The sequence below is a fragment of the Bufo gargarizans genome, chromosome 11, assembly GCF_014858855.1.
Source record: "Bufo gargarizans isolate SCDJY-AF-19 chromosome 11, ASM1485885v1, whole genome shotgun sequence".
Classification (NCBI taxonomy): domain Eukaryota; kingdom Metazoa; phylum Chordata; class Amphibia; order Anura; family Bufonidae; genus Bufo; species Bufo gargarizans.
The window spans coordinates 13,930,878-13,954,053 of record NC_058090.1 but is presented as its reverse complement, the minus strand read 5'-3'; the positions used below and the strand labels follow the sequence as shown (position 1 = coordinate 13,954,053).

General features: G+C 46.6%; 1 protein-coding gene and 1 pseudogene across 3 annotated transcripts in view; one reads left to right on the top strand and one right to left on the bottom strand.

Annotated features, from left to right (window-relative positions):
- Positions 1 to 18,653, top strand: part of LOC122921223 (protein amnionless-like) — a 49,291-nt gene extending 30,638 nt beyond the window's left edge. Inside the window, exons 10-13 of one of the 3 annotated variants that reach the window (XM_044271182.1) lie at positions 262 to 433; positions 4,099 to 4,219; positions 5,187 to 5,286; positions 18,517 to 18,653. In XM_044271182.1, the coding sequence (XP_044127117.1) occupies positions 262 to 433; positions 4,099 to 4,219; positions 5,187 to 5,285 (392 nt within the window). In that variant the 3' untranslated portion in view covers position 5,286; positions 18,517 to 18,653. Of the gene's footprint in view, positions 1 to 261; positions 434 to 4,098; positions 4,220 to 5,186; positions 5,365 to 10,000; positions 10,164 to 18,516 lie in introns of those variants that run through there. The other 2 variants (XM_044271183.1, XM_044271181.1) reach the window with 2 other exon arrangements.
- The window catches only part of LOC122922033, a 53,228-nt pseudogene continuing 38,680 nt past the window's right edge, over positions 8,629 to 23,176 (bottom strand).

The following is a 23,176-nucleotide window of genomic DNA, read 5'->3' as shown; positions in this document are numbered from 1 at the left end:
AAATCAATTTAAATGTAAATTTAAAGGGGTTGTTCAAGATTAGAAAAATGATGGCTGCTTTCTTCCAAAAACAGCACCCCCCCCTGTACACAGGCTGTGTGTGGTACTGCAGCTCAGTGCAATTTACTTCAATGGAGCTGAGCTATTATACCAGGCAAAACCCATGGGGCAGGTGCTGTTCCTTGAAGAAAGTAGCCCCTTTCATAGAAAAGCCTGAAGTTCCTTCCATAATCTGAAATGTCTTTGTTTCGCCCTCTGCAGGAGAGTCTTTCGGTATTATAAAGGCAGAGATGTTGTTTGCCACCGGTGGTGTTACAAGTCCACAAAAAGGCGCCATGTCGGCCGGGGCCATTTCCGGAATTGTTATCGGCATTGTTCTTGGATTGTCATTGATCGGAGCCTCCTATTTCCTTTACAGGATGGATGCCTGCAGGTAACTGAAATGCTGCCCCCGTGCAGCATGCCCACACATATAGACTATAACAGACAGGGCCGGTGCAAGGATTTTTGCCGCCCTAGGCAAGATAAAAAAATCGCCGCTCCCCTTCTTATAGATGATCTGCCCATATCATGACATCACATATGTTCCACCCCTTTCTCAGCATTTAAATTAAGAGAGAGTTATATGTTGCAATAAAACCCCTATTAAGAATGGTGGAGAATAACTACCATAACTCAAGCCATAGCTAAAGAATCAAGCCCCCCCCCCCCCATGACACTTGATGACTTTTACAGAAGAAACTGTATTCTGGGGCACAGTGGAGCGGTATACTGTACATTGTGGGGCACAGTGGAGAGGTATACTGTACATTGTGGGGCACAGTGGAGAGGTATACTGTACATACTGTATATTGTGTGGCACAGTGTAGAGGTAAACTGTATATTGTGGGGCACAGTGTAGCGGTATACTGTATATTGTGGGGCACAGTGTAGAGGTATACTGTATATTGTGGGGCACAGTGTAGAGGTATACTGTATATTGTGGGGCACAGTGTAGAGGTATACTGTATATTGTGGGGCACAGTGTAGAGGTATACTGTATATTGTGTGGCACAGTGTAGAGGTATACTGTATATTGTGTGGCACAGTGTAGAGGTATACTGTATATTGTGTGGCACAGTGTAGAGGTATACTGTGTATTGTGTGGCACAGTGTAGAGGTATACTGTGTATTGTGGGGCACAGTGTAGCGGTATATTGTGGGGCACAGTGTAGCGGTATACTGTATATTGTGGGGCACAGTGTAGCGGTATACTGTGGGGCACAGTGTAGCGGTATACTGTATATTGTGGGGCACAGTGTAGCGGTATACTGTATTGTGGGGCACAGTGTAGCGGTATACTGTATTGTGGGGCACAGTGTAGCGGTATACTGTATATGTGGGGCACAGTGTAGCGGTATACTGTATATTGTGGGGCACAGTGTAGCGGTATACTGTATATTGTGGGGCACAGTGTAGCGGTATACTGTATATTGTGGGGCACAGTGTAGCGGTATACTGTATATTGTGGGGCACAGTGTAGCGGTATACTGTATATTGTGGGGCACAGTGTAGCGGTATACTGTATATTGTGGGGCACAGTGTAGCGGTATACTGTATATTGTGGGGCACAGTGTAGCGGTATACTGTATATTGTGGGGCACAGTGTAGCGGTATACTGTATATTGTGGGGCACAGTGTAGCGGTATACTGTATTGTGGGGCACAGTGTAGCGGTATACTGTATATTGTGGGGCACAGTGTAGAGGTATACTGTATATTGTGGGGCACAGTGTAGCGGTATACTGTATATTGTGGGGCACAGTGTAGCGGTATACTGTATATTGTGGGGCACAGTGTAGCGGTATATTGTGGGGCACAGTGTAGCGGTATATTGTGGGGCACAGTGTAGCGCTATATTGTGGGGCACAGTGTAGCGCTATATTGTGGGGCACAGTGTAGCGCTATATTGTGGGGCACAGTGTAGCGCTATATTGTGGGGCACAGTGTAGCGCTATATTGTGGGGCACAGTGTAGCGCTATATTGTGGGGCACAGTGTAGCGCTATATTGTGGGGCACAGTGTAGCGCTATATTGTGGGGCACAGTGTAGCGCTATATTGTGGGGCACAGTGTAGCGGTATATTGTGGGGCACAGTGTAGCGGTATACTGTGGGGCACAGTGTAGCGGTATACTGTGGGGCACAGTGTAGCGGTATACTGTGGGGCACAGTGTAGCGGTATACTGTATATTGTGGGGCACAGTGTAGCGGTATACTGTATTGTGGGGCACAGTGTAGCGGTATACTGTATTGTGGGGCACAGTGTAGCGGTATACTGTATATTGTGGGGCACAGTGTAGCGGTATACTGTATTGTGGGGCACAGTGTAGCGGTATACTGTATTGTGGGGCACAGTGTAGCGGTATACTGTATTGTGGGGCACAGTGTAGCGGTATACTGTATTGTGGGGCACAGTGTAGCGGTATACTGTATATTGTGGGGCACAGTGTAGAGGTATACTGTATATTGTGGGGCACAGTAGCGGTGTACTGTATATTGTGGGGCACAGTGTAGAGGTATACTGTATATTGTGGGGCACAGTAGCGGTATACTGTATATTGTGGGGCACAGTGTAGCGGTGTACTGTATATTGTGGGGCACAGTGTATGCTATAGGTGTATAACAAACATATTTCACATGAAAACTTAGTTACTTGGCTTGACCCTTGGGGATCTCGGACGCCACTTCCACACTTTGGCCGGGGGCTCGGCGGAGCTGATGTTGTGCTTTATCCTAATGATAAAGATTTCATAATAAGGATTTATAGAAGGGGCAGAGGGATAGCAGAGCAGGGAGAGGCCGATGCTGCTACTAGGGGGTCATACCATGGGGGAGTAATAAAGACCACCATAATGCCATGTGCCAGTAGCCATCGGGGCCCCCCCCCCCCCATCATGTGCCAGTAGCCATAGGGCCCCCCCATCATGTGCCAGCCCAGTAGCCACCAGTATTGACAACAACAAAAAAAAAACACTTATACTTACCTGCATGTCAACGATGCGATGCAGGCCTCTTCCGGCCTGTGTCCTGGTCTGTACGGCTCAGGGGGCGCGATGACGTAATTGCGCCAGCCTCTGATAGGTTGCAGGCACTAGGCCGGCTGCCTATCAGAGGAAGGGGAAGGGACACGCCTCTCCCTGCCCTGCTGCACAGCCATCTGTATCGATGTCCTGAGGACAGTGATACAGATGACTGGAGATGAATCTATGGAAGCGCCGGCCCTGCTTACTAGAGCGGCGTCGCAGCATGAGGGGCCGCCGGCCACTTAACCAACTTTTTTTTTTTTTTTTTAAACCGCACGGTTCCGGAGCCCCCTGCTAAATTGTGACTGCAGGAACTGAGCTGTGATATATATTCACTATCCCCTGCAGTGTAAAGCATGGAGAAGGGACAGATCGACAGTGTGATAAGCAGAAGGTGGTGCCTGAAGTAACCTAAAATCCAATAGATAACAGATCTAAGCTGCAGCGACTGTTCCTAATGGAACTGATCAAAAAAGTAGCCACCAAAGAATACAGAGGGCTATAGTTCCCCAGAGGTCCTGACCTCCATACAATGTGTACATTTATAGCAGGCTGGTTTTCTTATACGGAGCCCCAAAGCCCCTGCATGGATATAGAGTTACATGTTAAAATTCTAGGTGCCTGCACCCACCACTAGGGGGAGCTAAACCCATCTTTAAAAAAAAAAAAAAAAAAAAGATTGAGTTTAAAGTAGCATACAGTACGGTAAGTAGTTTAGCTCACCCTGGTGGTGGTTACAGGTAACTATCTGTTAAGTCTATATTCCTGCTGCAGATTTGGAGCTTTGTGTCGTCGACCACTAGAAGTATATAATAAATTAAACTGAACAGAACAACGTGGTGATGGGCACTCACTTTAAAACTATAAAAAGAGAGAGGGCTGTGTCACGTCAGCAAATCTCTTACTACTGCATTGTGATTGTTCCACTTTCTCTACATGAGAAATGCTGTTTTCTGCAGTGAGAGGACCCCTTTAAGCTTCAGGTCTATTGTCAAAAGTTGGAAGAAATCCCCTAACATGCTAAATTTCCTCTTAGGTTCCGGTACACTCAGTTTTTCAATTTCGGGAGGAATGAATCTAGAATGGAGGACGTGGCCTCGGAGAATCAAGGAGGATTTGATAATCCGATTTTTGAGCCAGAATCGGAAAATAACCAGGTAAGTGTAATTCAATGCAAATTGTCCTTTCAGCCGTCGTGGACAAAAAAGATTCGCGCCAGATCCCAGCAGCATTCTCATATCAGGGCAATGGGCTTCATCATTTTCCATAAGAAAAACATCAAATGTTGTCATTTGTTCTCTATGTGAATAGTGGAGTCACTGTGTACATACATTACTGATCCTGTACTGATCCTGAGTTATATCCTGTATTATACTTCAGAGCTGCACTCACTATTCTGCTGGTACAGTCACTGTGTACATACATTACTTATCCTGTACTGATCCTGAGTTACATCCTGTATTATACTCCAGAGCTGCACTCACTATTCTGCTGGTACAGTCACTGTGTACATACATTACTTATCCTGTACTGATCCTGGGTTACATCCTGTATTATACTCCAGAGCTGCACTCACTATTCTGCTGGTACAGTCACTGTGTACATACATTACTTATCCTGTACTGATCCTGGGTTACATCCTGTATTAGGCCCCATGCACACGGCCGTGTTTCACAGCCGTGTGCGGGCCGTGGAACCGCGGCCTGGATCCCTCCTGAGAGCAGGAGCGCACAGAGTCACTGGTTGCTATGACGCCGTGCGCTCCCTCCTGCCGCCGCAATACAGTAATACACTGGTATAGATCATACCAGTGTATTACTGTACTGTGCCGGCAGCAGGGAGCGCACGGCGTCATAGCAACCAGTGACGCCGTGCGCTCCTGCTCTCAGGAGGGATCCAGGCCGCGGTTCCACGGCCCGCACACGGCTGTGAAACACGGCCGTGTGCATGGCGCCTTATACTCCAGAGCTGCACTCACTGTTCTGCTGGTAGTTTTTGGAAACAGTCAGAGCAAGTTTGTTCTCATAAATACCCCTAGCAATATGTCGCCATAGTGTAGCCCAGATAGTGTACATACCCCTTTGACTGTTTCAGGGACGAGACTCTCAGTCTTTTTCTGTACAGGCTGCTCCTATCGGAGAAGAAATCTTGAAGGAAGTCGCCCTGCAGGAAAGTGGATTTTCCTTCTCTAACCCTGTATTTAATTCCGATTTTCAAGCATAAGGTATTTCACATCATTAATATTTGCTTGAAAGTGAATTTGAAAATAAATAAATAAAATAATTAGTAACTGTGGATATGACACTGACTCGCTGTCCACTAATCTAATGGATCGGCTGCCATATACCTTATACACGCTGCCCTGAGATCTTACGCATGGCTGGTTGTGCCGGACGTGGCGACGTGTCCTCACTGTGACCTGCCACGTGTGATCCCCACAGCACTGCACTTGTCAAATCAGAAGACATGTTTTCATCAGCCTCTCAGTAGTGCAGCCCCAGGCTTTAGGCCTGTAACGTTAAAGTGGTACTGGGAGATAACTTTGGCAACATAAAAGGTATCACTTGGAACCGAACCAGAGTAAGTTATTATGCGAAGTCTCGGAGCCAATACATTCTAATACTGTACAGAGCGCTCGCGCCGTACAGTATTGAACCAAAGTTTTAGGTGAATAGACTTTGGATGTTCCATCCGAAGTAGATTCGCTCAGCCCTAGTAGGTACCCTTTAGAGAGACAGGCAGGACCCCTAAATACACAGCTAAACTAAAGGCGGTAAAGGCGGTTATCCCCTGAACAGCATTTCTCAGTAACGTAAAAGTGAACGAAGAGAAGACCCAAAGACCCCCCCCCCCCCCCCCCCCCATCAATTGACACGTCTTACCCAACCTGCAGTACGGAGATGAATGCTACTTGTGGGATAGCCCCTTTAAGAGATGGGACATCATAGCACAAAGACAAAATGTAACTATATCAGTTTTTTTTATTAATAAGTTACATTTAAATTTAAGACAACATATGAAAACGGATACATTTCTTCTCCTTAAACGGGATTTTTTGTATCTTTTTTTTTTCAGTGATTGGTGAATTTTTTTTTTTTATTAAAACGCTCCAGGCTTCCGTTATGATTTCTCCAAGTTTCCGAGCTGCTAAATATATACAACACAAAATAATAACTATGGCAAAAAAACATAACTACATTCAAAAGGGACAAGTGTGCCTCTGTGGATTAGGTATTAATATGACACGACAGACCGTTATGAAGTTCAGAACTGCTCACTGCGGATTTATTAACAAAAACAAAAAACTTTCAATTTATAATTACAAAGACAACTTACACAAAAATAAAAAATAAAGTAAAAATCAGACCCCCCCCCCCCCCCCCCCCTCCGTTAGCAGTAGTGTGTGGCCCCAATACAGAGCCTTCTCCTCCCTCAGCCTGAAGCACAGGGGTGACCACGTCCTCGGAGACTACATCACTTCTTCTTCATTATAAAAACTTAAAAAATAAGTGCAAGTCCTATACAGTGTTTCAGAGAAATAAATCATCATCAGCCCAATGGAACGAAGTAAATTTAAATTAATGACAATCCGACTGTCAAAGAGAATTGGCACAAAAGGCACGCTAGTAATGACAGTGACATTATGAAAAAAAAGAAAAATAATAATAATTACAAGCTTTTTAATGGAACATGGCCACGGATTATAAAATGTATAATACACGGAAGCATGAAGATTAAATGTACACGCTGGGGAGGGGAGGCCACATGACAGCGGCAGCGCGACTGAAGCAAAATATACATGTGTTGTGCGAATTCTACCCCGACGATAATACTCACGTGTCCTGATGCAAGTGCAGGTTAAAAAGTACTGTTTCTGGGACCTCCAAATAGTGTGGTCGCCATAAAAAAAAAAAAAAAAAAAAACAGCATATATCTATTCAATTCCCTGCAAAAAAAATAAAATCTAAAAAATAAATAAAATATAAGCTGCAGATCCAAATGGCAGTGAAAATATTAATGGTCCGCTAGGGCTGGCATATAAAAAATTAAAAACGGTTGTCTTATGTGGGATAATTGAAGGTAAATTTGCAGAATTTCGAGAGAATTTTTTATATATATGCAGCACGGTGGAGTCACAGGTAGGAGTTGGGAGGAAGCTGGAGACCTGATTATTTTTTTTGCAAAGCACTTACGGTATCGATGTGGATGGGGGTACGAATTACATTTGGCAACTGTACGTTTTTCTCCCCCCCCCCCGTTTAGTGAGTATGGCCTCATGTGCATGACCATAAGCATTTGTGGTCTGAAAATGGTCCAAATGTTTTGCGGACCCATTGACGTCAATGGGATCGCATTTTGCAGCCAAGTGTAGGACATGTTCTATCTTTTGCATAAGTTTTCTTTCCGCAACAGTACAGTACGTTCTGCAAATGATAGGAGATATCCTAAGCCGACCCAATGAAGTCAATGGGTCTGCAAAAAATGTGGACAGCACACAGACCGCTTATGGCAATGTGCATGAGGCCTAACTTAGCTAATACTTTTGTCTTGAGCCTCAGTTATGAAATCATGGCATGTGCTCCAGTCACATCCAAAGCTGCAGCAGTCAGTGCTGTGCTGAGCGCCTAAAGTGCACTGCGCAGTACATGCGGGGAGGTTCCCCCTCCTCTACCACAAAGCACTCCACTGTACAGCGCCTAGCATGAGGGCAGTACAGCACACTTTGAACAGCTCCTAAACCAGACTTTTATAGGCAGCTCTGGCTGTGAATGGAGCAGAATGATACCGTTCAGCTCCCCTCCACACTGTGGGTAAACTTCATTGGCAACAGATTAAGATAAAAAAAAAAAAACTGCCATTTACTGCCACCCTCTAAGACACCGCAATACGCCTTCCTAAAGACAATGGTTCTTCACAATGTGAAGCTATAGGGTGCAGCTATAGCCTACGCCAAAAGCCTCAAGCTTAGTGACATCACTGAGGCGCTAGAGCACCTTGTACCTCAGTGAGCACAAACAAAAAGGGCTGCCTGTAAGTAAATGTACACCTTGGAGGAAAAAAAAAAAAAAAAAAAAAAAAAAAGGTAAAATTTAAAAAACACAACCATTTCCTTGCGTTTTCACAGAACGCGGCACAATTTCATTAAAATGAATTAGGCTTTAAATACTGATTGGAGAGGACACCTCGTAGTGAGTGGTCTGCAAACCGCCAGCTTCAATGCTACTACTACCCCCATGCTAGGAGTAGAAGGTGCACCGCTAGTCGCAGACCACAGCTGTCTGCTCCTTTCCTATGCGCAATGTCATTACGGGCCGAGGCCCCCGTCCTATAAACACCGCTATAGGTCCTATATCGACTCTATCCTATATATTATATATATAATAAAAAAATCTGCCTAAGGCCTCATGCACACGACCGTTGTTTTGGTCTGCATCCGAGCTGCCGTTTTTGCGGCCCGGATGCGGACCCATTCACTTTCATAGGGCCACAAAAGATGCGTCCGTTGCACTGTTCCGTGGCTCAGCAAAAAAAAAAATATATAGCATGTCCTATTCTTGTCCGTTTTGCGGCCAAGAATAGGCATTTCTACAATGGGCCACCCGTTCCGTAAATTGTGGAAAGCACACGGGTGCTTCCGTTTTTTGCGGACTGCAAAAAACGGCACGGTTGTGTGCATGTAGCCTAAATCGCACACATTTCCTTCTCCGACCTCCCGTCGCTGACGCCATTTGCTTATCGTGGCAGCAGCTTTCGGAATTTCCTCTGTTGCGTCCCAGAAACTAGCAGCATCGTACAAAAAGGGAGATATAATCGTTTAAAAAAAAATAAAAAATGTACAAAGTAAAAACATCCTATGAGCGGAACGGATATTAGAAACGGTCAACTCATCTTGCATATAAAAGCTCCATCACATATATTAAACCCCCCCGCTCTTTTTTTCCTCTTTACGCTGTATCTACAGTAAGTGGGTTGGGGGATGGGGAGGTCCGTGCAACACATCTTGGCACTATTGCGTGGGACTGACACACTAGGAACGATGACATCTCCGGCGAGGAGCGCTATGCGTCACAGGCGGACTGATCCAGGCCGTCCAGCGTCAGTTGGTTCCTATGCGGGGAGTTGGGGCTCGGAGGGCTGCTCGGGTTGGAGCTGTTTGAAGGAGTGGAATGTTTGGTGGAGTCTGAATCTGGCTGCGAGACAAAAATACGGAATCAGTAGACAGTCGAAGGGAGCGAGTGCGGCTCATTGGTAATTGCATTACAAGCAGGTTCCATATAGTTTATGTAATGGCAAATCACTGCCCTTATAATCAGGAGGGGGATCTGATGAGAACTCTGCTCGAGACGCCATTCACACTCTGCTATGCAGTGCGTGCCCTCTGTACAATTACTATGACGATCATATCTTTAAAGGGGTTGTCCCATCTTGGACATTGGGGGCATATAGCCAGGATATGCCTCCTGTGTCCGATTCAGGCCGGTCCCAGAGGTGGCACCTATCCTTAGAATGGAACACACGCGGCCACCCTCCATTCATTGCTATGGGACAGCCGAAAATAGTTGAGAGCTAGCTTGGCTATTTACGTGAGCCACATAGAAGTGAATGGTGCAGTGTGTTTCCCACTCATGCGCCCTCCTGCACTTTGCACGCTCTGTTCTATGTATAGGAGCACCTATCAGACACTGGGGGCATAGGCTAGCAATATGCTCACAATGTCCAAGATGGAATACCCCTTTAAGCTGATACATAACGGGTGAATCTACTGAATTCAATGGGACTGGCCAACCAGCTAAGGCTGAGTTCACATCACCGTTTAGCTTTCCATTCTTCTGATCCGTCAGAAGAGGAGAGTGAAAAATAAAAAATGGATCCTGTTGCATCAGTTATCTGTTTGAGCCATTTCCGTCTGAGATCCGTTTTTTTTTTTTTTTTTTTAGACAAAGAAAAGTACTGCATGCAGGAATTTTTTCCCTGTCTTAAACAAACTGATCTCATGGCTCAAATGGACGACAACTGGACAAACGGTGATGTGAACGGAGCCTAACGAAGGTCTCCGGATCCCACACTGGCTGAGGTCGGATCTACAGATACATCATGTGATGCCTATAAAATTTAAATCTAGTTTCTAAGTTCTGCTCGGAGTAATCTCAGAACATATGTACTGTGTAATATATATATATATATATAAATCTTTATCTGGCATATCCCTAGTTGTGGGTCCCATCTCTGGGTTAAAATAAAGAGCAATGAGCTGTGCAGGACGGGAAAACCACCTTAGCCACATGCAGCAGCCTAAAGTATCATTGCTAGGGGGTTACCTCTCTTTCCAGGTCCTGATCAGCATCCGATATACTCCGCGATGAATCGCCGGTACCTGTGGAGCAAGCATATTGCCATTTACTAACGATTCTGTATGAAATCCCACAGCCGGGCGCCATTTATACAGAGATCCTGCACATCATCGGAGATATATAATCTTTACCTGGGAGATAAGCGGTGCCAAATGCCTGGAGTCTCTCCAGACGAGAACTCGTATGACATAATGGGTTAATGTACTTTAGGGCAGAGCATGAGGGGTCAGTGAAGGGTGAATCTCCTACCTGAAGATGGCCAGGAGATGTAGGACCTGCTTCTTAGCTGCTGCCGCGCCAGGTTGGTGGAGGGTGGACGGGATTTTTCCCGAGGGTTTTCCTCTTGCCCTGACGGCATAACGCTCTATGGAGAAATGACAGCATTACTTACACTGCATGGCGTACACCGTATACCCTGTATCCCATAATAAATCTCATAGAAATAGACCAGTAGTGAAGTGGTTAAAACAGTAAACTTCCTTCAATCCACCATCTGATAATCCAGCGTGTACTGCGAGGTTGAAGTAGAGAACACACTAGGAGATGCAACCTCAATGTCATCTGCCATGACCTTCTTGGTGAACGTGTCGCTGTGAGCCGACACCTGGAGGTTCAATGTCTCCCCATCGAGGACCCCCTGATAATCTGGTTAGCTGGTAAGTGTTGCATTAAAAGGAATTTTTACTGAAGCCCAAGGTTACAGCAAACTGGGGGTTAAAAGCCTTAACATCCATAAGTGGTTGTTCTAAAAGCAGCATGAGGTGTACAGACGTGTATACAGCACCTCCCAAACGCTGGTGGTTGGGGCTAACCGATTACCGCAATGTGCATAAGGCTTTAAAGCGGTTTTCCCCTGGCTAGGGCATCAGTATATGATCAGTGGTGTCCGACCCTCTGCACCCTCCAGCGCCACCCATGCTTTAGTGGTCAAAGCTGGTACTGCAGCACCGAAGCAGTTATCAGCTATATCCACTACAGAATAGACAGGCCTATGTATTTCCAGCGCCGACTTCTGGCACAGGGGCTACTGCTGACCTGCGGGGGGTTCGAACCCCCGCAGATTAGATACTGATGGCCTATCCAAAGGATAACCAAATCAATATAAAAGGAGGGGCCAACCTCTTTAGGCTACCTGCAATGTAGTCCATACGAATTTACTTGCGGATTTCTGCACCAAAAAATGCATTCGTTACCTGTGTTTTTTTGGTTTGAATTTGTGCAGTTTTGCTACAGATGAGATCTTGCATGGAAAAGGGTGAAATCCGCACAAAGACGTCAAAAATCTGCACGTATACGCAGTGTATTTTTCCACACGAGAATCCTCACGGAAAACCCGAGTGTCAGCCGCAACGTGTGCAGATAGCCTTAAAGTGGAGACTCCAGCTTAAAAAGCAGCTTTTTATGATATCCCCTATAGCAGGGATGTCCAACCTGCAGCTGTTGTAAAACTACAACTCCCACCATGCCCTGCTGTAGGTTGATAGCTGTAGGCAGTGTGGGCATGCTGGGAATTGTAGTTTTGCAACAGCTGGAGAGCCTCAGGTTGGCCATCCCTGCCCTATAGGGCCTGGTGATATTTGGGACCCCGAGCCATCGGATCGTCATCATCTAATGACCCGCAGTGACTTCAGGTCCTGGTCGTCGCTCCCCCCCTTTAGAGGACCAGGGTCAGATCCAGCATGCTGCTTTCAGATCTGGTTAGTTGTCACGTTTTTGGGCTGGGGGGTTTCCTGCAGCCATTTTGCTTTACTCCTACCCTTGGTAAAGAGGGAGAAGAGGAAGAGGACAGAGAGCTAAGCTCGTTCTGGAGATAGAAGTCTGCCGAGACAGGGTTCATGTGATAGACGTGCTCAAAGTTTGCAGGAGGTGAGATCAGAAGAGAGTTTCGAGGGCACGGAAAGAGAGGAGGACATTCACTCTGTCATGTTCACAGGAAACAAGAGAAGAGCAGACAACACTGAAGTGCAGGTCACTTTGCAATATTTTATACTTTAATACCCATGTCTAATGCTGCTTTTGGGTTATGTGATGTCCTATACTCCAGTCACACCCAAAGCTGTATTGAGCCTCATCATTTCTCCCCTTGCAGCTTCACAATGGTTCAGCTTCCACCTGACCACACCCAGGACGCCACAGCTCTGGATGTGATTGGAGTTTATTTGGCAAGCTAAGTATTTGGCAAGGATATTTTACCAGAGGGAGATCCATAAGCACTTGCATCCCATCTCCTGGACCCATATGCGCCACGTGGTTGAAATTGATCGGGTTTGAGATCATCTTCGACCTCAGTTCAGGATCTCTGAGCATTTCTCTACAATATAAAAGTCATTTTTAGTGCAAAAATAAAACAAAATTATGTTTCTAGTAAATAATAATGGGGAAAAAAAAAAAAAAAGGCCATATCAGAAGATACCTTCGTTGTTGCAATCGCTCTTCTTCTGGGACTTTAAACACAAATCTCCGCTTACTCCTGGTCCTAACCATCTGCTTCTTACTATTATCGGAGGTCTCCGGGACGGTGAGGACAGCCCCTTCTGAAAGGAAGGTCAAATGAAAGATATTATTGAAGGATCAGTTACTTTGAGAAGTGGTGGAAACCATCAACAAGCAGGCTAGCTGCTGCTAACAGATCTTAAGAGTGGATCCTTGTCAAGTATGGTCAGTGCACAAAGTGTATTTTTTTTATATTTTTTTTGGGGGGGGGGGGGGGGGGAGGGAAAGATGACAAACCTGAATGGGTGCTCTTTAGATACAGAAGGCGAGGCGGCTCGGAGTTCAACAGGTTGAGAGTACCTTCTACATTTAATGGCTTGATCTAAAAATAAAAAAAAGCCAAAAAAAGCAAATAGTTATGTATTTAAAGGGTGTACAGATATTGATGACCATACTGAGCATAGGTCGTCAATATCAGATCGGTGAGAAAATATACAGTGTATGAAGCAGAAGGCTCTAGTTTCTGGCGTACTGTCCCGAGGAAAGGCCAGCACCATCTGCAGCTGGGACAACCCCTGGAAGGGAGTCAATAGGGGTCAAACTTACCCTCCTCAGTCCAATAGTCTGCACCCATTCCATAGAGTGAACATCAAATACATCAATGCCATAGTCACTGTAGACGGTCACATAGGAAGGACTACAACCTGGAGGGAGTGAGAAAGCACGAAACGGTTATTTAGGCAACCCTCTAATATATTGGTTAACCCTTTGAGAGCCTGAATGGAGATCATAACATTTCTTTATATAGGGAAACACCGCTGCAGGAGGATAGTGCGCTCTTGTGATCCGTCTTCACTATACATGCCTTGGAATATATCTATATGGCGGTGCATTAGCCTGTGTACCACTATTCTCTGATGTCCTAAAGTGGACTTGGAGTTATCTGCCTGTATATGCGAGTGCTAATCGTTCCACCTGTGACTTGATCACACCCCCCCCATTCCTTTAAAGGGGTTATTCAAATACAAAAAAATAAAAAATTACTACAGGAATGTTAGAAATAATAAAAAAAAAAATAATAATTCCACCACTCACCCTTTTCCCAACAATCTAGAAGCTTCAGCAGTTCTCACAAGTGGCCGGCGTGTGACTGATGCAGACAATCAGCGGCCACATGCCGTTTTTATGCCATCATGGCTCCCATGTAGTGACTAGTGTTGAGCGAACTTCTGTTTTCAAGTTCGGCGTACAAAGTTCAGATTATCTAAAAATTCCGTTATGGATTCCGCTACCACAGACCATAACCGAATTCTTAGATAACCCGAACCTTGTATGCCGAACTTGAAAACAGAAGTCCGCTCAACACTAGTAGTGACCATTCATCCAGCACCATGCCGCATGATCATAGCAGCCGATCACGTGCTGAATGCTGACATCACCATGGCGGCCAACCGTTGACCTGGAGCGGGCACATGCTGGGACATGACAGACCCCAATGGCTATCGTTAGACTAGGTAGATCTCCCAGGCCGTGTGGGGCCAGCTATAAACCATATTCCCTGCAGATGAATACAATCTATTGTTCTCCGTCATCAGCCATTTCAGGCTGGAAGAGGTTGACTGTATGTAGTGATACTCAAACTAGAAATTGATGCCTGCAGCCAACACTAGGGGGAGTATGCCGAAGACTGATGTATACAGATCCCAATGAAGTCGATGGTAAATCTGTATGCAGCTCCCCATAGTGGCCAACGCAGTTTTTTTTTTTTTCTCCTACTTACTGCAGGTGATGGGGGTGGCCGGCCACATAAGCTCTTGCAATCGCGTTCTCCGTCCCTGTGAGTCCACATAGACTCCCATCTGGCTGAAGCAGAGCAAGTATTCATCATTACCAAGGTCCACTGCACACAGAGCGTCTACAGGCTGCTGGGACAAGAACGCCAGGGAGGGGTCAACAGGGCTGACAAGGTTTATAAATGGTCCATCTCCGTGGATGCTAAGTAGGGAGAATCCTGACTGATAACCGACGCACAGTTTGTCCTTAAATACGGCCATCCACTGCACGCTCCCCGGGGCCGAGAGCTCAGTGAACTTCTTATGAAATGGTTTAGTTCTCTGCAGCTCATAGCAAAAGATCTGACGCTTGACGGCAACAAACAAACAAGACGCCGGCGACTTCCTCAGGGTTCCTGTGGTGATGCACTGGCAGCCTTTGCTTTCGGGAAGTTTGATGTCGAGGCTGCCCTCTGAGCCATCCAGAGAGGACCAGGGTACCAGGTGGACGTGATGGTTTCGGCCACAGACGAGGATGACAATCTTCTCCTTCGGAGCCAATTCAATCTGAGAAACCTTCTTGCAGTCTGCGGCTCGGACGATCACTGTGAAAACAGGACGAAATGTTACAAGGGGCGTCAAGACATTTCCAAATGACCTGTTAGGGGGTGTCCTATTCAGGACCCTCATACCTGCAGCAAAGACAGTTCTCCTGTCTGTCTATGCATTACACAGAAAAGACAATGGTATTCATTTACTATGACCCCCCCCCCCACGCCAGAAACAAGGCCCAGGTTCGTAACTTTTTAAACGCCACAGCGCCTACGTTTAGGTGCAAGTGACATTTTTATGCCGAAAGAGGAGGGGGCGGTGGATGCCATCGGCCCCAACACATTCACTATCATTTACGGCAGTTTACAGGCGTAAGGGACCATTCAATGGGAATTGTGTAATGCTTTTTTGCTGCAGGGATTAAATATGGGGGGGAGATGGGGAGGGAGTCTCAACAGCGGGGTGTCCTGGGAGCAGCTTATCATGTGGAAACCCTTCTAATTAAGTGGTTGTGCACTTTAAACAATTCAATTTTGATTTCAAGGACATTCACTGTTCTGCTGCTGGAAACCGTCAGTAAGCACAGCTTAACTACGAGAATGCGGGGGGCAGTTTGCTTTTCCTATAGCAGATGACTGTACAGAGTCTGGTTCAGATCGCACTGCCCAGAAAGCAAACTCGCCAGAGCAATCTCTGTGCAGAGACTGAACAAGCAGAAGATGCTGGGAGATTTCAGTTCTGATGATATAAACTAACTCCATGTAGAAAGTGACTTGACGGAGAATATGCAATGATGACTGACACTTACCGTCTCTGGTGACCTCAATTGACGTACAGTCCTTCTTCTGTCCCCACAGCGATCCGGTCCCGATCTAAGAAAGAAAACATACAGTAAAAAAAAAAAAAAAATCTCTCTCATTGATGAAAGTCTAACTTGGCTGTGACCGTAACTCCCAGAGTTGTATGGAGCAGCGATCAAGCCTGGAAACTGCTGCTCACTACAGTCAACTGGACAGGGGGGGGGGCCAATGGTGACATGTACGGCATGGGATCCTTGAAGGGGGTTTTCTGAGAGTACAATATTGATGGTTAGGTCAGAATAATCAATGAGATTAGCCACCCCCACTGATCAGCTGTTTGAAGGGGCGCAGTGCTCCGTTGAGTGCTATGACCTCATCCTAGGATAGTGACGTCCCATTCAAGTGAATGGACCTGGGCTGCAATACCAAGCACGGCCACCATACAACTTACAGCGCTGTGTTTGGTATGCTGTGAGGAGACCGCAGTGCTCACCAGACCTCCTGAAACATCTGATCGGCAGGGGTGCGGGGAGGCGTACCCTAACTGATCAGATATTAATGACCTATTTCTAAAAGATAGGTCATCAATACTGTCCTCTGGAACAAAACAAAAACTTTTTTTTTTTTTAAAGGGTAGGAGAGTAACATTGGGATGTATTAAAGGGGTGTACCTTATACTGCGGCACATACCTACAATCGCTGCAGCCACTACGGTTTTGATGAGCGGCAGCGTGCTGTCATATGCCTCCTGGGGGCAGTGGACCACCTTGTTCCTTAGGTTGTTCTTCTGTAAAATGGTCTGCAGGCCTTCCAGGATGCCAACCCACTTCCTCTTCTCGGTGTCGCTTTCTGCGAGGATGAGCAGAGAAGTCGTCGTCCTGGAAGGGGCACCTAGAAGGGAGGCTGTTACCTGTGCAAGAAATAAAAAACCCACATAGGACTGTCAGTGAATAGAAACATTCATGTTTACATTCAGAACAGCTTCTCACAGCGGAGGTTTTGGAACAAGTGTATCCAGTCCACACCATCCTCGGAATCCAGATCAAAACGTTTTACAATTAAGCTCATGCACACGTCCGTGGAACACGGACCGCGAGATACCGGCCTGGATTCCTGCTGAGTGCAGAAGCACACGGCGTCATTGGTTGCTATGACGCTGTGCGCCCGCTGCTGTACAGTAATACACTAGTATAGATTACTGTACATAGCAACCAATGACGCCGTGCGCTCCTGCACTCAGCAGGAATCCAGGCCGGTATCTCGCGGTCCGTGTTCCACGGACGTGTGCATGAGGCTTTAAGCTCATGAAGGCCTCACCTAGACCGGACACAGTCTATCAAACACTGAGCTACGAGCAGGACCACTTCCGTATAATGAAAGCGGTTACAGTTCAGGGCTGCATTCACAATTGTGCTAGTTGATACCAAATTCAGTCCAATGTAAAAAAACTAATCTCCACTGTTGGCCCAAAATTCTGTGCAGATTCTCCAAATCCCTTGCACATGTGTAAGCTAGCGATAACTTTCTGACCGTCTGCAGCCACCACTAGGGGGAGCTTACTGCAGACTATTACTCAGCTCAATGGATACTCGGTATGCTGTAAGCTCCTGAGCTCCCTCTAGTGGCAGCTGCAAGAATAATAACTTTTGCACTTAACTCCATAAACATAAGGTTGGACCTCATTACGTTAAAAAAATGGTGTTCAGGGATGGACATCGAATTATGGACTGTGCCAATTTCTGTTCACAATTAGTTTTGTAACCCCTTTCCCTATACAGCCATATGGGTGTAATAGAGGGGTTGTTTCCTGTTAGGACCCCACCTCCTATCTACAAAGACTGTGGTCTTTCTGTAGACCCCGCAGGAGCAGGACATATCGCATTATCCCATATTCACCGCTTATAATCCAACAGGTGAAACCTCAGCTTTCTAAACCCAGACCGCACCCGGCCCTTCCTGCCAACACCAGAACTAATGTCATTAGAAAGAAATTATTTTCCACGCAGTGTGACCAGGCGCATGCGCTGTCTAACTGGGGTGTGTATGACACGTACCCTAAATATGCAGGGAATGTCCTTGCGGGTGGCGTGAATCACATCCGATGCCAAGACTGAACTCACGGAAACTCTTCATCTCTGATGATAGCAAACAAAAAACAAGGACAATGAGTGAAAGGCGGTGAAGATAAGGGGCACCACAATCTGCAAACTGGCCTGTGAGGAGTTAATGTAACTATGCCAGTGTTTTTTCAACTTGCGGCTCTCCAAAACTACAACTCCCAGCATGACCCGACACCCTGCAGGGCATGCTGGGAGTTGTAGTTCTGCAACAACTGGAGAGCCACAGGTTGGAAAACACTGGTCTACGCACATTATCTAGTACACTGTATAGATCAGGGATCAATAACCTTCGACACTCCAGCTGTTCTGAGACTACAACTCCTAGAATCCTGCTTTGACTGCTATGGGAGCTACAAGAACATCCAAACATGCTGGGAGTTTCGAAGGTTTGCTGTGTGATTAAATGCAATTTTCCCTCTTACCAGCCATCCCAGTGAAGAAGCAAGGGTCAAGAAAGAAAACATCACACACCTAAGATCCACCACTTGACTCGCCACCACTCCAGGCTGAGTAGACTTCCCTTCAGGCACGTCATACAGAAAGAGCTTACAGTCACAGACCACGGCGTACGCCCTCTGCCAGCCTTTCTTCACACCCGTTGGCTTTGGGATCTGTCAAAAAGGTGCATCATAAACAATTCTGAAGTTAACCAATGCAACACCCCCCCCCCCCCCAGTTGCTTCGTTTAAAATAGTAGGGAATCGCTTAATTAGCAATCCCACAATATGACTGATCAGATGGAATGTATCTACTGTGAAATGCAATGAAATAAAAGTGCGTCATTCCTTTAAGATGAACACTTACCCTGACGTAGCCCTTGTAGGCAGTCCCAATACCGCGCTGCACGTCCACCCCGAGGGGTCTTTTAGACTGTTCAGCTGGAATCGGACACACTTGTGGAGAGAGGTCCTTACAGGACACGTGACAAGCAAAGGGACACACTGCCAGGGGTTAAATAAAATCTCAATTTTACGATCTAGTCGACATCATATTGCAATGATTTTATACAGAGCTTCTCCAGAAAGACAGAAGAGGCACCCCGCCTGTCCACAAGTTGTCAGGTGTTGCACATTAAAGTTATCGTGACTGAGCTGCAACACTTCACGCAACCTGTGGACCGTTTGGCGCAGTTTTCAGAGAGCAGCCATGTTTTTCTAATCTTGATCCGCACTAACCTTCGCAGGCGAAGCCTTGTCGTACTAATCCCACCATGAGGGACGTGCAGTGGGAACACTGTGTGGGGCTCGTGAAGGACTTGATTGCAAGCTGATGAGCCTTGGGCTGAGGACAAACAAATATTTTGGTGAAAAGCCACCGACTGTCCAAACCAGGCTGCTAAGCATACTGTTAATGCATGCTTTACGTTGCTTTCCCCCCATATCACCATGCATGCTCTCACTTTGGCTGAGCATGCATGTGCTTTCTCAATGGAGAGAGGGGACTATGCTGTCCAAGTCACTCTTCAATCCCTATTTCCTCCAACATCTGCCACTCCTGTCAGTCATCGGGTGTTTGGCTGACTTTGCTCTTATGCGTATGAGCACCTGGACAGTCCAGCTAAACAGGTTTTCCACATTTTAGATACTGATGACCTATCCTCTGTATAGGTCACCAATATCAGACTGGTGGGGGTCCTCCACTGATCAGCTGTTTGTGGCAGCCGTTAGAAACATAACCGTGGATGGCACAGGAAGCAGAAGACCACGTAGTGGGTGCCGGGTACTGCAGCACAGCTCCCCATAGTCATCGGATATTGATGATCTATCCGGTGGAAACCATTTAAAGGGGAGGAAGCAATATATACACAGAGTCAATACTCCCTGCTGCCTCATCTGTTCGTGGCTGCTCCGGACCCATCACTGGTTCAGGTGGGTCACCACTGGGGTCACTGACTGGCTGAGCAGGCATCTTCTGGTGTTGAGAGGGACCAGGCACCGGTAGACACAGGGAAGGGTCAGGAGCGACAGTGGATTACGGACTTATTTCTCATGAACATATGTACGAGGAGACTGCATGTGCGGCAGTTCCCTAATACATAAGTGAATGATCTCACCTTCATCTATGGCCTGAGCTTAACTCAACCCTGAGGCTGGAATCGCACATCCAGTGGGAAGGAGAATTCCTTCCTTTATATTGCAGACTACTTCTGAACCCAATCCTGGCTGGAAAAAACAAAACAACCACCCTGCACCATAGACTACTATAAAAACTGCACGTGTGAATGCAGCCCAGTACGGACGCTGCTGAAGACAGACACATTTATAGGCAGCTTCCTGGCGAGACCGTGCTGACTGCACAGAGGCGCAGGAAGACGCACACCTCCCGGCCACACAATATCGGTCCCTTGATAATGGGCGAGGACATTGTGTCAGCAGATTAGAGGAGAAGTGTGTGATCAGCTGATTTACTAGGAGATCTCAGCAGGCACTGGGAAGGACACCGGGATGAGAGTACACGGAAATACTTGAAGGCGTACAGGTCAGAAACCAAATATGTAAAGGGCAGCTCAGCTTTCTGCTGATTTACTGTGGAGTCTGAGCTATGAACACTACATCTCCCAGAATGCAAAGCAGCTGACAGCAGTGCATTCTGGGTGGTCCTGTCTAATGCCCGACTGCAGGCAGAAACTGCAACCTTTTCTCTTTTCAGAGGACATACCTTTGGGGCAGAGCTGGACAATGGAGTAAATGTTGGGGACGGCGCGGGAGGCGTCCGAGGTTGGGTCCTTATAACCTCCTGCATGGAGAGAAAACATTAATAGGGCAAACTTCCTTAGTGCCAGGGATCTGACTGGCATACACTCGCCAATCCTTAGCTCCTTCCCAATTTTCCCTGCATGGAGACGCAACAGTTCACTGACTGGAACAGGGTCACAGTCACATAGCAAAAGGACGGGAGCGCCACTGTGCAGGGAGAAGGTGAACAGGACACCTGCTGTAGAGCAGGCACTTACCTCTGGCTGCTGGTCTTGGCTGCTAGGTGCAAGCAGTGATGGGGAGACGTCTGGTTTGGGGGTAGAGATCTCGTGCTCGCTGATCAGACTGGACTGTGAAAGAGACAAATCGTCTGTTACCGTTACAGCAGACCAGTGTATCATACCGTGTTAGGACTGATCTGGTTAACGGGTCAGGGAGAAACGGTTTAGTATACGGGCACTGGACATTTTTTTGCACCATATCACAGACATGGACCCATCCACAATCCGGCTTGGTGCGGAATGGAGGGACAGAACCCCACGTGGTTTCTCGCAATGCCCATGTTTTTGCTCTGCAGATGGATCACGGACCCCTTCAACTTGATCCGTGTGCAGCAGCCACCAAGCATCGGCCGTGTGCATGAGGCCTTACTCAAATCCATCCCTTTCCTTTACAAATGAGCCAAGTAGGGAGCAGCTCGCGCTAGGACATGCCATCACTTTATGATCAGAGGTGGTCTGTCCTTTTGGACCCCCACGGCAGTTATATTTTGCAGTTTCTCCATGCACATCAGCACTTAGTCCGCTCATAGACAGCACTAAACCAGCGCATGCAGCCACTTAATTCTCATGATTAGTGGGGGTCCTGGAGGTCAGACCTCCACTGATCATTTAGTGACGATATATCCTAGTAAAATAGCATCACTTTATAAGATAAGAATACCCTTTAATGTAGTAGAGATAAGTGGCTTCCAGACACCTTTGGAACTGCTTATCTCTGGGCAAAACAATGGATCAATTAAAGCGATCCTCCGGTTCAAGATTTTTTTTTTTTTTACATTAACCGGGGAATAACAGAATGCTTACATGGTGCCTCCTTTTCATCTTTTTAGCTACAGATCTGCCAATTCCAGAGCTCCTCTTCTGTCCTCCAAGATGGCCGCCCGGCTTCCCACACTGTGCATCGGTAGCCCAAATCACTTCCTACTTGTCCAGCACTGTTCACATTAGCAGTGCTGACTATATCTAGGGCGGCAGGAAGGCTCTTGGGATACCAAGTGCACAGTGTGCATCAATTAGTCCAATAATTGGTGCGGCCACCTTGGACGACATGAGAGGGGCCTGGGAATTAACGGATCTGCAGCTAAAACGGACGGCGCCGTGCAAGTGTTCTGTTCATTACCCAGTTAACGCAAATTCTTCTTTCTTGACCCGGAGTGCCTCCAGCATGTTGGATTCCCGTTCCGGTCAGTATTTGGCTATGGCTAGTTTGGATTGAACGACTCTGCATCTAGAGCCGTGAAAAGTGAAGCCTAAAGCTAAATACAATGAATGCTCTAACCTTCTGCTGGTCGGCGCCAAGTCCTGGGAATAATGAAAGGTTAAACAAATATTAGATGAAATAATATGGCGCTGAGGAGACCGCTCCCTGTATTGTTATGGGCGCGCCAAAGAAATATCAGCCTGGGAATTAGTGAAGAGATCTAGGTCCAGACACAGGTTAAAAGTCATGTAAACGGTGGACGGTTAGACAGGTGCGGTGACTGGACTTACGTCTTCCCAGCACGCTAGCAGTGAGGACATGGAGGAGGTAGACACGGGAGCCTTTCCAGGGGCAAATATGAGGGAGATCACATCAGTACTAGGTACCCCAAAAACACAGGGTATGGAATATGATGTAAAGCTTCATTAAAAGTTCTGACGCTTTCGCATACACTTAATGCTTTGATTATTCACAATTTTAAAGATTTCTGCTTGCCATCAGTGAATAGGAACACTGCAGTTTTATATCCAGAAACTGGTGCATATCCTTCTGATACACATTTCAAACACCCGACAGACTCCGTGAAGAGGAAATCTGCAATCCAGCATAATACTCCCCCCCCCCCTACAGCTGATGGTTTGCTACAGCTGCATCCAGTTTACACAATCCTCTATAGGGTACACTTGTCTGCAGCGACACACTGTAGCAAACTGCAGCTGTGTCATGAGGTCAGGACAGATTTTTAGCCTCTGATGGATCTTAGGAAAGTTGTGGAAATGATGCAGAAATATTACGATTTTAAATTAATGTAAAAAAACAACAAAAAACACTACTAAATACATTTCAAACGTTGCATGCAATTGACCATTTCCACAAGGTGTCGCTAGTGAGATGGTTCTCTTCCATG